The sequence below is a fragment of the Scyliorhinus canicula genome, chromosome 7 (assembly GCF_902713615.1).
Source record: "Scyliorhinus canicula chromosome 7, sScyCan1.1, whole genome shotgun sequence".
NCBI lineage: Eukaryota > Metazoa > Chordata > Chondrichthyes > Carcharhiniformes > Scyliorhinidae > Scyliorhinus > Scyliorhinus canicula.
In genome coordinates this window covers 51,775,113-51,792,432 of record NC_052152.1, presented here as the reverse complement: position 1 = coordinate 51,792,432, position 17,320 = coordinate 51,775,113, and the positions used below count along the sequence as shown (strand labels likewise).

Below are 17,320 nucleotides of genomic sequence, written 5' to 3'. Positions count from 1 at the left end.
TGCACGTCCTCCCTGTGTGTGCGTGGGTTTCCTCCGTGTGCTCCGGTTTCCTCCCACAGTCCAAAGATGTGCGGGTTAGGTGGATTGGCCATGCTAAATTGCCCGTAGTGTAAGGTTAATGGGGGGGATTGTTGGGTTACGGGTATACGGGTTACGTGGGTTTAAGTAGGGTGATCTTTGCTCGGCACAACATCGAGGGCCGAAGGGCCTGTTCTGTGCTGTACTGTTCTCTGTTCTCTCTGTTATTAACCTTAAAAAAAAATTTTTTTTTTTAAATAAAATTTTTTTTTTTAAAAACACATTTTTTTTTTTTTTAATGGCTTGGTGGGCCGCAGAAATACCTTTGGCGGGCCGCATGCGGCCCGCGGGCCGTAGTTTGCCCACCCCTGCTCTAGTGCATGCTGTCATAATATCCACTCGTATATAATGAGATGCAGACAGGCAGTGATTGACACAGGATGACCAATGAACACACAACACAGAAAACCAATCACCAGACAGGACACCACCACTATAAAGCCCACAGGGCATTAAGACTCCCGCTCTTTCCGGGACCCAGATACTGAGACAGTCAGAGTGCACAAGTTAGTGAGCACTATTGCCATGTGGTAGCTAGTAAGTCTGGTCGAGCCAGTAAGAGGTCATCAGTAGGATTAGTAGAGTGTCAACCCACAGCTGAACATGTACAGCAGTTCATAGTTAAATAAAACCGTGTTGGATCATCTCCTGTGTCAGATGTTTGTTTCTAGCTTCCCTGCATCCAGTTGCAGTCGACGTCGAACCAACCTGCCTAACACATCACATGCAATGGGGCGGGGAAGGAAAGCATATTTGGTGGTCGCAGGGCTGTCCTTAAAGGGCCAGGAATGAGAGATGTTCTCTTCGAAACAAAAGATTTTGAGGAGGGCAAGGCAGAATAGATCATGAGAGGATGTTTCCCCTCATGGGGAGTGCAGAACCAGAGGGCACAGTTTAAAAATAAAGGATCTCGCATTTAGGACGGAGATGAGGAAGATTCTTTTTTCTCAGAGGGTTGTTAATTTTTGGAATTCTCTGCCCCAGAGATCAATGGAGTCATAGAGGTTTGCAGCACAGAGAAGACCCTTCGGCCCATCGCTTCTGCACTGGTCAAAAACAAGCAACTAACTATTCTAATCCCAATTTCCAGCACTTGGCTCATAGCCTTGTATGCCTTGGCATCGCAAGTGCACATCTAAATGTTTCTTTATGAGGGTCTCTGCCTTCACCACCCTTTCAGGCAGTGAGTTCCAGACTCCCACCACCCTCTGGAGGCAGGGTCATTTATCTTTAAGACTTGAATCAGACCTATTTTTAATCCACAAGGGAGTCCAGGGTTATAGGGACAGGCAAGGAAGTGGAGTTAAGGCCATGATCAGATCAGCTATTATTTTATTGAATGTCAAGCAAGCTTGAGAGGACAAACGGCCTACTCTTGCTCCTAAATCTTGTGTTCTTCTGGTCAGAAGTCTAATGAGGCAGTTCTACTCAAATTATAATTGCAACATCAGCTATATGTGATCATTTTCGGAGGCACAGATGGTATTAAATGGAAAAAAGAGAAAAATAGCCAAGCAAAATGTAATGGTATAGTTATAGCCTGCCTGAGGCAATCTCTTTAAATCCCATTAGCACTGCTGATGTTAATATTGACTTAATCACAGTGTGACTTACTTGGGAAAAAAATCCTTTGAATTGAAATACTACCTAGACATTCATCTCTGCCTCATTTACTCATGATTAAACTGGTGCCCAGCTTTGGTGGTAGAAAAGACATGATCAGATGCAATGGTGTCACAAATGATATTGTCTAGGTAAGAGTTTAATCGAGTATGCTGAGGAGCCTGTCCTCAAGAAATAATCTGGAAAAAATGTAAATATCTGAGGTCTGTGGTACCAGGTCCAATATAACTGCAATGAAGCTCGGCAAGCGACCACTATGGATTGGAATGAGCTCCATATGACATCTCATATTTTGTTTAATTATTTTTATTCAGATTTTTATCAAACTATAATTTTTGCATAACCATTAACAGCTTTTAACAAAACAAGATGAATGTTAACATATAAAGAAAACAGAACAAGAAACACAACATCCCCCCCCCCCCCACGGATTGCTGCTGCTGCTGACATTTTAATGCTCTCCGAGAAAGTCAAGGAACGGCTGCCAACCTCCTAGAGAACCCCGTCATGGACCTTCTCAAGGCAAACTTTATTTTCTCGAGACTGAGAAACCCAGCCATGTCACTAACCCAGATCTCCACACTCGGGGGCTTCCAGTCCCTCCACATTAAAAGGAGCCGTCTCCGGGCTACCAGGTAGGCAAAGGCCAGGACGTCGGCCTCTTTTGCTTCCTGAACTCCCGGATCGTTTGACACACCAAAGATCGCTATCTCTGGACTCGGCACCACCCGCGTGTCTAGGATCTTGGACATTGCCTTAGCGAATCCCTGCCAGAATCCTTTAAGAGCCAGACATGCCCAGAACATATGGACATGGTTCGCTGGGCTTCCCGCACATCTTGCACATCTATCCTCAACCCCAAAGAACTTGCTCATTCTCGTCGGCATCATGTGTGCCCTGTGGACCACCTTAAACTGGATTAAGCTAAGCCTGGCACAAGATGAGGAGGAATTAACCCTGTTTAGGGCATCCGCCCATAGGCCCGCATCCAGCTCCCCGCCTAGTTCCTCCTCCCACTTGCCCTTAAGTTTCACCACTGGGGCTTCCTCCGCCTCCTGTAGTTCTTGGTAGATGTCCGACACCTTCCCCTCCCCTCCCCAGGTGCTGGAGACCACCCTATCTTGTATCCTACGTGGGGGTAGCAACGGAAATGTCACCACCTGCTTTTTAAAAAAAGGTGCGTACCTGAAGGTATCTGAAGGCATTTCCAGAGGGCAAATTAAATTTCTCCTCCAGCGCTTTCAAGCTGGGAAAAGTCCCATCTATGACCAGGTCCCCCATCCTTTTAATACCTGCCCTATGCCAGCTTTGAAACCCTCCGTCTATTTTGCCCGGGGCAAATCTGTGATTGTTGCGTATCGGGGTCCAAACTGAGGCTCCCTCCACCTCCCTGTATCATCTCCACTGACCCCAGATCCTTAGTGCCGCTGCCACCACCGGACGCCGGCGAGAACGGCAGAGGTGCCATTACGAGTGCCCCTAAGCTGGTTCCTTTGCATGAGGCCGCCTCTTACCGCTCCCACGTCGACCCCTCCCCCAATACACATTTGCTAATCATGGCTATATTAGCCGCCCAGCAGTAGCTGCAAAAATTCGGCAGCACCAGCCCCCCCCCCCCCCTTCCCGGACTGCGCTCTAGATACAGTCTCTTTACTCGCGGGGTCCTATTTGCCCATACAAATCCCGAAATGATCTTCTTCACCCGCTTAAGAAGGACTTTGGGATGAAGATGGGAACGCACTGGAAGACAAAGAAAAATCTGGTCATCTTAACAGTCTGCATCCTCCCGTCATCTTAACGGTCTGCACCCTCCCCGCTCGAGAAAGCGGGAGCATGTCCCACCTTTTAAAGTCCCCCTCCATCTGCTCTATCAGTCGGGATAAGTTAAGCTTGTGGAGGGCATCCCATTTCCGAGCCACCTGTGTACCTAGATACTGACAGCTCTTCTCCACCATCTTAAGCGGAAGCTCTCCCAGTCTCTTCTCCTGCCCTTTACCTTGGATCACAAACATCTCGCTTTTCTTCTCGTTTAATTTGTTCCCCGAAAAATTGCCGAAGTCCCTGAAAATCTGCATGATCTCCCCCAATTGGGCTGGTTTAGCTCACTGGGCTAAATCGCTGGCTTTTAAAGCAGACCAAGCAAGCCAGCAGCACGGTTCGATTCCCGTACCAGCCTCCCCGGATTGGCGCCGGAATGTGGCGACTAGGGGCTTTTCACAGTAACTTCATTGAAGCCTACTCGTGACAATAAGCGATTTTCATTTCATTTTTCATTTCAGTTCATCCCCTCTAATGGGTCCGAAATATACAGGAGCAGATCATCCGCATAGAACGAGACCCGATGCCCCTCGCCCCCTGAACCAATCTCTGCCAGTTCTTTGAAGCCCGCAGCGCTATGGCCAATGGCTCTATTGCAAGGGTGAATAGTAACGGGGAGAGGGGGCACCCCTGCCTCGTCCCTCGGTGGAGCCTAAAATACTCCGACCTTACCCTGTTCGTGCATACACTTGCAGCTTTGGCACTATTGATGAAGTTTTGATGCAGTGTAATCTTGCTCCTGATGTTAAACTGAAATTTTCTGTAATTTATAATTGATATCTCTAGATACAGGCAATGTTCAGATCATTCCAGGACCTGAAGTTGTGCGTTTCAGATGCATTTGATGGCCATAGTTTACAGGATGCGGCCAATTAACAGGCTTCCTCCAAGTCTGTTGATCAATTAGTTGCAGTGGCCAATTCCCAAAGAGAACATTGTGTTCTCTACAGTGCTGGCTGGCCGCTTCCACCATGGGACAAGTGGGAGCACTGCTGAGAGGCAGTCTGATGGAGCAACAGGAAGAGGCATCTGCTATCCGTGTCTATGGAGTGATTGGAAAGTAATATGCCTCTGGTCATCAGTGACCCCCATATCCACTATTTCAGAACTCAATGGCAATACTGTGATATGGACAGACATGCCATTGCTGCCACATTACCAACATTAGCAGTTCCGATGTTCTGACATCCCACTGTGACACCACCTCCTTTCACTGCCAGGGAGGGAACACAGTGGGGGGTCCATGCCCTGCTCGGAGAATTAATACTGTGTCAAATAATAGAGCTTAATTGCCCTTTGAAGTGCATTTTAATTGGCTACTAGCTACTGCACCATGCAGGGAGCATCAGCCACTATAGGCCAGCCTGCAGGTAAAGTGATTGGAGGTGTGAAGATATTGTGGAATCAACATGATGTGTGGCACAATTGTCAAAAGAAAACTATTGGAGGACCTACTTTAAACTAGTGCTCTTGTAGAAAAATGTGATTGTTGTTCAGGTGCACTAGTGTTCAGAATGTAACCTCTTTGTTTTTGTTGATCTGCATTTTTTTTTCTACCTCTAATGTTGTATTCTTTCCTTTGCTATTCTTTAGTCTTTGCTAAAGGGGCTCACTCGTGTAGCCCTTCAGCAACACATGGTTATTATTTATTTTAACGTGTGGCCCTCAACAGCAAGGAGTTGGCAAACTGTCAGATTGTGAGAAGCCATCACAGCAGAGCCCAACCATGCCACGATTTTGAGGTCACATCTACTTTATCATTTAAATGTCCCATTTGAATTTCTCAAGCACAATAACTATGTATAGCACCTGCAGTAACAATCTGCTTAAGATGAGTACTTTCCTGCATCATTCAATTTTTCTACCTGTTGCGTTGACCTGGGTAGAGATGTCTGAACGTGGGCTTGTCCCAGCCCTTGGCAGAGGGAAACGTTGTGATTATAAAAGTAAATTCATTGATCCTGAACTCTCAGTAGGAAGTAATGTTCAGAAGAGGTGTGATTTGGAGACAGGACTACAATAGTGCAGCTCTGATTCTCTGAGCTACACTCGGGATTTTACGGCTGGTGGAATCTTCGGGTCCCGCCAAAGACAGCCTCCGTGGCAGAGTGGGTGAGCCACACAAAATGCCGTAGGCATCGGTGGGGCCATAAAACCGCGCCAACGGCCAATGGCAAGCCACTGGAAAACATCCCGTAAGGGGGTGAACAGTCTTGGCCACTGTCTTCCAGTGTGACTCCCTGTTGGGAGCATCAGGTTGATGAGCTTATTCAATGGAGAGAAAAATGGGCGCATTCTCAGGGTATCACAAATTAAACACAAATTAAAAGGCCTGCCACTTCCTTGTTTTCAATTTCACAGAGTTTAAAATGCAAGTAGATAAAACCGAACTGAATATTAGCATACCAGAGAAGGACCTCTTTCAACTCAGCTGCAATGTGACCCACCGAACACAGGATGACTCCCAGTTTGCCGTATCGTGGTTTGCGTGGAAAGTTAAAGAAGGTGTTGACCAAAAGGAAACAATTTTAAAAATTGATCACCATTCCGTGTTTGGGTTCGATGTCTCACTGGATGGAGCTGAGGGAATGAATGACAGGCTGCAGCTAGAGAGACCTTCCAATGGATTGTACAGCTTGACGGTACGGAACATTGCCAGCAGCGACACAGGCAACTACTACTGTCAGGTGGAGGAGTGGATTCAAAATGCCAACAATATCTGGTATAAACTCGGAGAGGATGAGTCTGGACTGATCATGGTGAATGTACAAGATAGAGGTAACTTGCTCATTGACAAAAGTTTATCTTTCCTAAATCATGTGCTTTCAGTTAAATAAAATAATATCGGCGCATTCCTACTGCTTCCCGCATGGTGCATCGGGAATATGTCATGAAGGTGGCCAGATTTTGCCCAGCCTTGGAGGTTGATGGGAAAAATGAAAAGGCTGCAGACACTTAAAAGGCCATTGGATTTCATGGAGTTTGATCCATGTGTGAGCAGTGCATTAGCTGATACTGTGGTGCTGGCTGGAAATGAGCTACAAATATTACATCAGTCCCTTGGAGCTGCACTGAAGTGTCAGCTTAAATTTATGTTCTCAAATCTCTGGGGTGGTTCTTGAACCCATAACCTTCTGGCTCAGTGGCAGGAGCGCAGTCAGTGGGCCAAACCTTTACCGTCACTGTTCTTTTCATTGTGTTACACACCTGAGGTATAATACATCCAAACAAGTGCCTATTTCTTTCTTAGATTGAAACTAATATTAAAGTATGTAAAATTTATATTGCATCTACTGTGGTGATTGATGTTGAATAGGTTCCCTCACTTCCATATTCCTTGAACACTGTGAAAATCCATGGGGGTTTAATGTCAAAAATCCACAAAGTGAGATGAAGATTATACATGCAGAAGTTATATTGCAACCAGGACGAAAAGGTGCATACTGCATAAGTTATCTAAATATTTCAACACAAAAAATTTAGAGCATTCCCAGCAATGATTTAAAAAAATATATTTTTATTAAAGGCATTTTGCATACATCCATAAAAATATCAGAAAACCACAGATACAAAAACACAAGCCAACCGTGGCCACTGATATCAAGCCAACACACCCTGCCTCCTTAGTTTTTCTCTCTTATCTCCCCACCCACCCCCGAAACAAAGGACTGGATTCTTCTGCCCCGTCCGCTGCAAGTTTGCCATGCCTGGCATGCATGACTGGAGAATCCTTCCCAAAGAAAAGACAAATACACCCCCCCCCCCCCCCCCCACCCCAGCTTTGGACACAGCCAGAACATGTGGACATGAATTGTGGGCCCCCCGAACATCGCCCATACCTATCCTCCACCCTGTAAAGAAACGGCTCATCCTTGCAACCGTCATGTGGGTCCTGTCCACCACCTTACATAGTATGAGGCTTAACCTCACACCGGCAATGATGTTAAATACAGTATAAATTTACCGCAGTATTGCTCAGGTATGGGCGGCGCGGTGGCACAGTGGTTAGCACTGCTGTCTGCGGCACTGAGGACCCGGATTCGATCCTGGCCCCAGATCACTGTCTGTGTGGAGTTTGCACATTCTCCCCCTGTCTGCATGGGATTCACCCCCGCTACCCAAAGATGTGTAGATTAGGTGGATTGGCCAGGCTAAATTGCCCCCTAATTGGAAAAAGAAAATTGGGTATTCTAAATTTATTTTAAAAAGGTATTGCTCATGTAATCTTTTTTAAATTTAGATTACCCAATTCTCTTTTTTCCAATTAAGAGGTAGTTTAGTGTGGCCATTTCACCTACCCTGCATATCCTTTGAGTTATGGGGGTGAGATCCACAGAGACACGGGAGAATGTGAAAACTCCACACGGGACAATGACCCGGGGCCGGGTTCGAACCCGGGTCCTCAGTGCCATGAGGCGGCAGTGCTAATCACTGTAGGGCTCCACCATATTGCCCGGGGGCTGGCGCAGAGACGGGAACCCACGCGCATGCGTTGACCCGCGGCGCACCGGCTTTCAGGCGGCGGAGCTGCGAACACCACTCCGGAGCCTTACTAGCCCCCTAGGAAGGGGCGAATACCTGCCACTTGAGGCCCGTTGACGCTAGAGTGGCTTGCACCGCTTTTCACTCTGGCGCCAGAACTTGGCCACGGGATTGGAGAATCCCGGCTCATGACTCTGTCCACTCATTAGCATTGGATTATCCATCACAAAAATTTATTTATTCCACATCCTTAACCACCACGTCTACCTCAGCTCATCTGCTACTGAAACACACACCCATGCCTTTGTAACCTGCACATTTGTCTATTCCAATGATCTCCGAGAGAGCTTCTAATTTTTCACTCTCTTTTTTATTATTATTATTTTTTTTAAATTTAGAGTACCCAATTCATTTTTTCCAATTAAGGGGCAATTTAGCATGGCCAATCCACCTAACCTGCACATCTTTGGGTTGTGGGGGCAAAACCCACGCAAACACGGGGAGAATGTGCAAACTCCACACGGACAGTGACCCAGGGCCGGGATCGAACCTGGGACCTCGGCGCCGTGAGGCAGCAGGGCTAACCGACTGCGCCACCATGCTGCACGTAATTTTTCACTCTCAAATAACCTTCAGTTAATGCAGATCTCTGCTGCCCATATTTTGTCCCACAGCGAGTCCTCCTCACCATCACTTTTTCTTCACCCCCCTACATTGACTTCCAGTCCTCCTGTGCTTCAAATTCAAAAATTCTCATTCCTGTGTTTAAATGTCTCCCTGGCCATGTCCCTTCCAATCTCTCTAACGTCCTCCTGCTTTACAACCCTTTTCCCCCACCAAAGCTAGCTTCCCTTCAGCTGCTTCATAATGTGGAATTTCTTCCTGAAACCCCTTTAATGTCCACCTCTTTTACCAAGGTTTTGGTAACCCATAATGTTTCTTTCTTTGGCTCAGTGTCATTTTTCTTTTTTTCAAATAAATTTAGGCGACCCAATTATTTTCTTCCAGTTAAGGGGCAGTTTAGCATGGCCAATCCACATGCTCTGCACATCTTTGGGTTGTGGGGGTGAAACCCACGCAGACACAGGGAGATTTATCAATGCTATACCGCCAGTGATGCAGGGCTGGGATTGAACCCGGGTCCACAGCGCCGTAGGCAGTGTCATTTTTCAAGGTGATATTGAATTATAGAGTGTGTATAGAGTGTGTGTTGAATTATACAATGTGCGGCAGCAGCAGTCTTGTTGATACTCATCCAACTAAACCTGTGCTCTAGTGGAGTATGACATCAGTATTATAGGAATCAATAACTCCCTCAGGCATTTTTACTGGAACACTCTGATGTATCAATCAGTTTACACTCCCTCAACCAACCCGGAAGGAAAGATTTCAAAGTAATTTCTCTGTGTGCTTGATAAGTGACCCACAGCCTGGGTGGGAAAAGACTTCAATGTTAATCAGCAATGCTCAAATTATGCATAAGCGTGCAAAATGTACTCAAACTAAGCTTGTGAACATGATCTATCTGCAAATGCTGGTGAAAAGACTTCTTAGTGTAGATTTACAAAGAAACCTCAAATCCTGGAAATCTGAAATAAAACAGAAAATGTTGAAAATAAGCAGGTCACTCAGTCAGCATCTTTAAAGAGAATTTTATGGTGTGACAAGAAAGGAAGTCAGTTTCTGATCTTTCACTATTTCTTTCCCACAGGTTCTTCTCTTCAGGAAGCCGTTTGCTCAAATGATGCCCTCTTCTACTTTATTTTTTTCTACCCCTTTCCAATTTTTGGAATCCTGCTTATTGCAATTTTACTGACACGCTACAAAACCTTAAATTCGCAGAAGAAATCTGAAGGCAAAAATGGCGTCCCATTGCTCTGGATCAAAGAACCCGCAGTAACGTATTCTCCGACAAGCCTTGAGCCACCAGATTTCAGAATAGGACCAGGTAGCCTCGGTTAAGAGAGAAAGAAGGAAAAGGATTTTGGAAAAAAATATGAGATATTCAACTGTCGGGGTCAAAGTTATAATGAATTAAGGATGAATATTTACCCCCAAAATATCCAAGTTTGGAAGCAATATCCTCCACCTCTTACATTAAGAATGTACGTTCTGAGGGTCATGGCAGTGTGATTTGGTGGAGAGAGAAGATGTTTGCCTCAATTGGCATCCTCCCCATTACTCCCCACACAATTAGTTAATATAGTTGCAATGTTTAATTTTACACTAATGTAGATGTATAGTCTGCCAACTGTTTTTACTGCATGAGAGTTCTGCTTGTCACATTAGTCCACCACGTGTAATAGGTATGATCTCATTAAAATGCCAGACGATCTCCTGAATGTTAAGATTATTGTCTCTACTGAGGAATACAGAACTGTGGCAAATGCAGTCCCATGGAGAAAAATATTGAGCTGTAACAATGTAAAACTGAAGGCTTTTTTTCAAAGCTTCATGACACGTAACTGCCCCCAATGCTTAGTTAATAAGTCTAAGAAGAGTCAACACTAAATCAGAGAAGTCATGGCTTGAGGGACTGGCATACACCCAGACCTTCTGTTCAATCACTGCTTAGAATATTTGAACAACAGAACTGATAAAAAGAGGAGTGGAAAGCTCTTGGACATCGAGAATTTGTAGCACTGAAGATTCATAGACATTGTGTCAGGCAAATTCAGTGTTTGGCAAGTGTCAAATGACTATGACTTGTGCAATAGAAAAGCCAGGAAGGACACCCTGCGTGGGAAATGTTCATCATCAGTGTTATGACAGGATTATATGACGACAACTTCACCCGAATGCAGGATATGGGACAATGAAATTCCATCTCTTCACAACGAATCTAGATACGGATCAAGCAGATTAATAACAAGTATGGCCAATGCGTCTCACTTATGAAATTTTTTGATACAGAAAACCTGATTAATCTGCAACTCAATATAATGGATAAGTTTTTTTTTATACATTGTTTTTGCACTTTTTGAAACTACTTTTTATTGTGTTTGATCAAGAATCATTATAGTTGCTTGTTTTGTTTTGGAAGTGTTTTTCGAAAGAGTGTCATTTGCTCAAAACAGGCCTGAACAGATCCAGTGCCCAAACAAGTTCAGTGTGCTGACAGAACCCTGGGCATAGTTACAAGCCCAGTTAGTCTGGTCTCAGCTTGAATACCTTCAGAGAATTTTCAAATATTAATTCATATTTGGTTTTAAAACAATTCCATTTGTATTTGCTAAACCACTCTTGAAATTTTTAATTATCTAACATGTTGCCATACATGGTGAAGTTATAATGTGGGTGGAATTAAATTATCAACCCTGAAAATGTTTTGCACTGGAACAAAAATGACTATTTCATTGAATAAAACTTAAAAATCATAAAATCCACAGCATGAAATAAAGATACATGTGTGTGGAAAGAAAAGTGGGATTGTAAAGGGGAATGCCAGAGTCCAAGTGGCCTTCTTAAGATAACATCACTATCATGAGGATGGAGATGGATACAAGGTGGAGTAGGAAGATACTATTGGAAATTTCTTATCCCAGCACTGACTGGTTAACCAATCTGGATCTCTTTGCATTGGTGGTTTCTCAGTTTTAATGTTGAATTGAGAGAATTTCATGCAATATAATTTTTGTAATTAATTGATTCATTTGATCTGACAGGAGTATTCCCTGACTTGTTCACATAGCTCCCACAACCTTTTTAAAAAAATAAACTTAGAGTACCCACTTATTTTTTTTTCCAATTAAGGAGCAATGTAGCATGGCCAATCCACTTAAACTGTGCATCTTTGGGTTGTGGGAGTGAGACCCACGCAGACATGGGATGAATGTGCAAACTCCACACAGACAGTGACCCAGGGCGGGCTCAAACCCAGGTCCTCAATGCCGTAGGTAGCAGTGCTAACCACTGCGCCACCGTGCCGCTCTATAGATCCCACAACCTGAGCAAAATAGAATCAACTATTTTCTTGATAAAGTTGCTCTACTCTCTTCTAGAATATGCTCCTGTATTATCTTGTACAATGCATGTATAATGAACCATGCACAAGGAGCACAGGGCTCATTCATATAGGTCCAGTGTGAGCTACTGCACCCTTCATCTAATGGTTCTAATTCACATACTATTGTTACACTTCAGCTGTAAGTACACAGCAGCTACAAGTTCAAGTATGATTCTGCCAATACCTTCATCTTCCTTTAACGATGTTACCTGTTAGATGACCAATGATGGCTTCAGGATATATTTGGTATTGTGACTCTTGGTGCTTTTTCACATTTGCTATCTTCTTGCAGATGAATTATAACAACAGCTGTTTAACAGTCTGATCTGCGGTTCCTCCGAAATGCGCAGTTATATGCTGTTTGCAGGTTAGACTTGTTGTGTCGCAGGATTCATCACTAGATCATGTCCTTAGCCCAATGATTCTTCATTTGAGTGGATGACACACAATATACTCACTAGCCAGGGCAGAAAGGGGGAACAAGCTTTCGACACACTGATCCATGTGTGCATCTGCGAGTGAAGAATATAAATGAACTGTCGAGTCGATGCTAAGGCCAGTTGACCAACCACTTGGGCTTTTCTGCACAGCCCCACATATCCTATGCGCTTCATCGTTACCAAAGAAGCGACAGATTTAATCTCTAAATCTGCAAAGACTATCAGATGCCCATAGTCTTAATTATGTTCTTCCTCCCCCAAACCCTCATGGTCATGTCGTTGTTACATAGCCTCTGCATTGCCCATCTTTATTGCCATAATAAGATCAAAATTTACCAAGAGGTTTTGATGTCCTTTGCTTATAAAACCTGCCCAAACAGATACTGCCTCTGAATTTGTTCTTTCTGATCCTGAACCAACCAGACTGGTTTGAAAGAATCACGTCCTCGAGCTTGATGTTGGAGAGTGCAGCACTTGTTTACAAACGTCCAGCCTCTGAGTTCAATCATTGTTAAATCATTCAGAAAAGGGTAAAGAAAAAGTTATGCTATGCAATAAAAATGCATTTTTAGAGAGTTAGTAAACCAGTGCAATTGAATTCAGCAAAGATTCTCGGATGTGGGAGGAGAGAATTGGGAGGTCACTGTGCTCTCTCTGTTGTAAAATAGATTCTAGGAATAATGCTTGAGCAGTTTCTTTTAATTATAAAAATGCGATGAAATATAGCAATCTCTCATTGAACTTAAATGATAAATTAGTAATCAAATATGCTAAAGCCTGATTGTCTATGCAGGTTAACGGATGTCTCTAGCTTCTTCTGTAGTAGCAGCACTAAATTATATATTTTGTGGAGAACGTTAGACGAAGAAAAAGGTTGAGACCCATGATAATTCTTCAAACCAGGAGCAGTGAAGTGATATATGTTAATTAAAAACGTTGCAAAGCTTCAACCAGAAATGGATGAATTGGCTTGGGAACAATGTTATAATAGGCAGCAAGGGGAGGGCAGGATATGGAAGGCACCAATTTATCCTATGAGAAAGTTGATGCATATCAGACCCACTGAAACATTTGGCAGTAACAAGAAAAAGTACAGTATACCTGGGTTCAAAATGTAGTCCTGGGTATGAGATTATTGTGTGTAAATGCCATCGGGTACTTTTGGGCACCGTTTTAATTCTGCAATATATATGTTGCAGGTTCAGCTTGGGATAATGCTTGTTCTATAAAATGGGTCAGGCAAACAAATTCTGATTTCACCAGCATGACCTGACCTGTAGAGTTGCCAAGCCGTGTGAAAGGGCATCGGTGATATGAAATGCAGCAACTGGCACCACTGAAGCCATGTAAAGCCGCAATCTGAGTATATAGCATTTAAACCTTGGCTGAGTAAACCGATAAAGACATAACTGGTTCTGTGCCAGCCTTCACAAGTTTGAAGATTATACTGCAACTTCAAAAAGCAAACTGCAATTGGGTGTTACTTGAAGCTCCAGCAAATGCATATTCTACTTTTCAGACTGGATCAGATAATTGAGCAGGAATGTAAAAGGGACAATTTTATAATGTTGTTGCTTGGGGCTTTGTTGCACACTGCAGGAAAATCCTATATTCAGCAATATTCTGGCGATACAAGTCACGCAAGCGTACTCTTTAATTAATATTCAAATGAAGGTGTGATGACATGAATGATGTACACTATTCATATCCTCCCTGTAACCTGCAGGGAAATTGATCATGGCTCACAAATTGCAGATGCTGCAAGTTTCCAAGAGTAGGAAAAATCGGAACGTTTTGTATATTTTCACTTTCTATTTATGTTGTTTTTCAATGGGAGAGTTGTAGACCGATGAGGAAGGGTAAGGTAAGTAGAAAACAAATGAGAAAATCTTGGTTTGGATGTTAAATCTGGCCAACAGCAGCAAGGCTTGGTAAAAAGAATATTCAAATGTGATAGAAATGGTGTCAACACTGTCACAATCCAAGATTTGGGCAGCACAAGTGGATAGCACTGTAGCTTCACAGCTCCAGGGTCCTTGGTTTGATTCCCCGCTGGGTCACTGTCTATGCGGAGTCTGCACGTCCTCCCCGCGTCTGCGTGGGTTTCCTCCGGGAGCTCCAGTTTCCTCCCACAGTCCAAAGACGTGCAGGTTAGGTGGATTGGCCATGCTAAATTGCCCTTAGTGACCAAAAAGGTTAGGAGGGTTATTGGGTTACAGGGATAGGGTGGAAGTGGAGGCTTGAGTGGGTCGGTATAGACTCGATGGGCCGAATGGCCTCCTTCTGCACTGTATGTTCTATGTTCAAGATGTTTTCCTCCCAATCCCAAACAAATCCTAATAACGGAACAGCTCATAAATTCTCACTGTACTTTTTCCCTTTCACATGCATTTAAATTGGTGAGTATGTTTAATCCCGTACCAGCCCCCCGGACAGGCGCCGGAATGTGGCGACTAGGGGCTTTTCACAGTAACTTCATTGAAGCCTACTCGTGACAATAAGCGATTTTCATTTCATTTTCATTTCATTTTTCATTTTCATTTCATTTCATCTTTGTAGTTTCTTTAAATGTGCAGAACTGAGTTACAATGGATCTGTATCAGTGAACAGACATTGATGAACCAAAAACATTTCACACTTCTCATTCTAAAGGTCTGGAGCTCTTTTCAATTTTCCCCTGCTTGTTAATTTTCTATATTTGTTCCAACTCACCAGAAGATGCTGAATCTTGCTGGAGGACAATTGCATGAACAGGCCCCCAGTACTGCTATTCAAGTAACCAGCCTTCCCAACCAAATAGTTTTTAAGTCTGACCTAGATAGTAAAGGTAAGGTAAAGTTGCCATGGTCCCAAATGACCATAGGCTGCTTTGCCCTTTGAGGCAGAGAGCTGACTGGTGGTGGTTCAACCTGAGGATCACCACACCTCAGGCAAGATTGGGAAGGCGGAGCGTTCATGAATGACCTGGAATGTAATTTACAGTAGGCAGCCCGAGGAAAAGTGGCATAAGAGCTGTGTCTGAACCTGTTCTCAGAGAAATTTCAGGTACATTTTCCACCCCGAGTCACCGTGGCTATTTCCCCTCCCCCCTCTAGGTCAGGTTAATTGCGTACACCTCATTAAACCTTGGCCCTTTAATGCCTGGTTAATTTCAATGTAAGGTATAGGAAGCAAATTAATGGAAAAGTTTCTAAGAGTGGTAGTGAGTGGCAACTGCCACGAGCTTCCTGACGCTCAGCCTGGCAAGGCCGTCACCATTTTCAAACATTAATTGGACAACTTAACGAGGCCTCTCGGGTTTCACACCGCAAATGATGGTCCCGCTGGCTGACGGAACCTTGTCCACCACCTCCCCGCCAACAAGGAGGAGCAGCACTTAAGTAAACCCTAGAGAGAAAGCCCGACACAGCTTGCAGCCATACCACCGAGGAGACCCCCACACAATTTGGGGATGCTGACCTGACCAGATTGTTGGATGCGGTCAAGCGCAGACTGGATACCCTGTTGCCTCTAGGGGCTCGGAGGGACAGCCACAGGGCAGCCAGTCTCGCCCGGGAGGAGGTGGCAGTGGCTGTCAGCTCAGAGACCGTCACCAGGAGGACTGGCACCCAGCCATAAAGAGATCAATGACCTGCACTGGGCCGCACAGGTGGGATGGCGCCAACCCCCTGGCAGGGACTGTGCCTCCCTTCCCCCCAGCAATCATGCACTTGGCACCAGCCTAACACCATACTATGCCCCAGCCCATACATATCCAGCACAGCTGTCCACACTGACCCCCATGTACCCCACTTCCAGCATTGCCCCCACATTCCCCCAACCCCTCCCCAATCCATCCGGCCCCAGGTCCCCCAGAGATGCCCGCCAGGGGCATCGAAGACCATGGGAAGCAGTAAGCAGCAGGCTTCTCCACCTCTAATGTGCACCCCGGGGTACACACCTAGACGCAGCAGTACAGCAGGTCGAGGATCGCTGAGAGAGCACTGGGGTAAAGGAGGGTAGGGGTGTGAGGGGGAGGGAGTAGTGTGTGAGAGGGAGGGAAAGGAGGAGGGTGGGGCAAAGGGGGAAGATGGGTGAGTGGGGGGGGGGGGAGAGCTGAGGGGAGGGATTGGAAGGGGTTGTTAGGGGCAGTTTGGGACACGTATATAAAGCAGTAAAAATGTTTCACCTGAGAAATACGATGCCTCTGGCACTTTTGTCCGCAAAGTGGGTTGACCACCAATTCCTTGCCCTCCGGGCATGGCAGCCATGGATTTCCCCCCACTCCCAGGCACACCGCGTGCAGGTGATGGGTGAGTGAGCACTCAGCAGACTGGCAGGGGTACAACTAGGGCATAGATTCAGGAGCACCAGTGCTCACTCTCAGCGTGTAATCGTCACCCCCCCCCCCCCCCCCCCCCCCCCCGTCCTCAACAGTGACCCGTTGACAATGCTGACACAGTGCTGTCACCCTACGGTGATGTCACACAGACTCTGAGAGATGGAACAGGATGGTGTGGGGGGGAAGGGGGAGGGAATGGGATGACAGACAAAGCCGCGTCCTATGTGAAGCGGGCAAGGGTGAAAGCCTCCCCACTGTGGCCTGTCCTCCATCCTCCGGCTGGCCCTGCATGAGCTCCGCGGGTACATCCTCCACCCCTTCCTGGTCCAGCCGCCTCCTCATCCACCTCCTACTTGGAGGTGGCCGCATGTTCCTCTCCCTCCAGCACGTCCCCCAGCTGCTGTGCCAGGTTGTGGAGAGGACAGCAAATCACCACGAAGTGGGCAACCCTCTTGGGGGGGGAGGGGCTGGACTGCAGTGCACCACCATAGCGTTTGAGACACAGAACCACATTTTCAGGTGTCTGATGCACTGCTCAATAACAGGCCAGGT

The 17,320-nt window shown here is 45.5% G+C and overlaps 1 protein-coding gene across 1 annotated transcript in view; it reads left to right on the top strand.

Annotated features, from left to right (window-relative positions):
• Positions 1-12,970, top strand: part of LOC119968962 (immunoglobulin superfamily member 3-like) — a 237,936-nt gene extending 224,966 nt beyond the window's left edge. The window contains exons 9-10 of the mRNA XM_038802017.1: positions 5,881-6,297; positions 9,713-12,970. Coding sequence (XP_038657945.1) covers positions 5,881-6,297; positions 9,713-9,963 — 668 coding nt within the window. The 3' untranslated portion in view covers positions 9,964-12,970. The remainder of the gene's footprint in view (positions 1-5,880; positions 6,298-9,712) is intronic.
• The last annotated feature ends 4,350 nt before the right edge of the window (positions 12,971-17,320 follow it).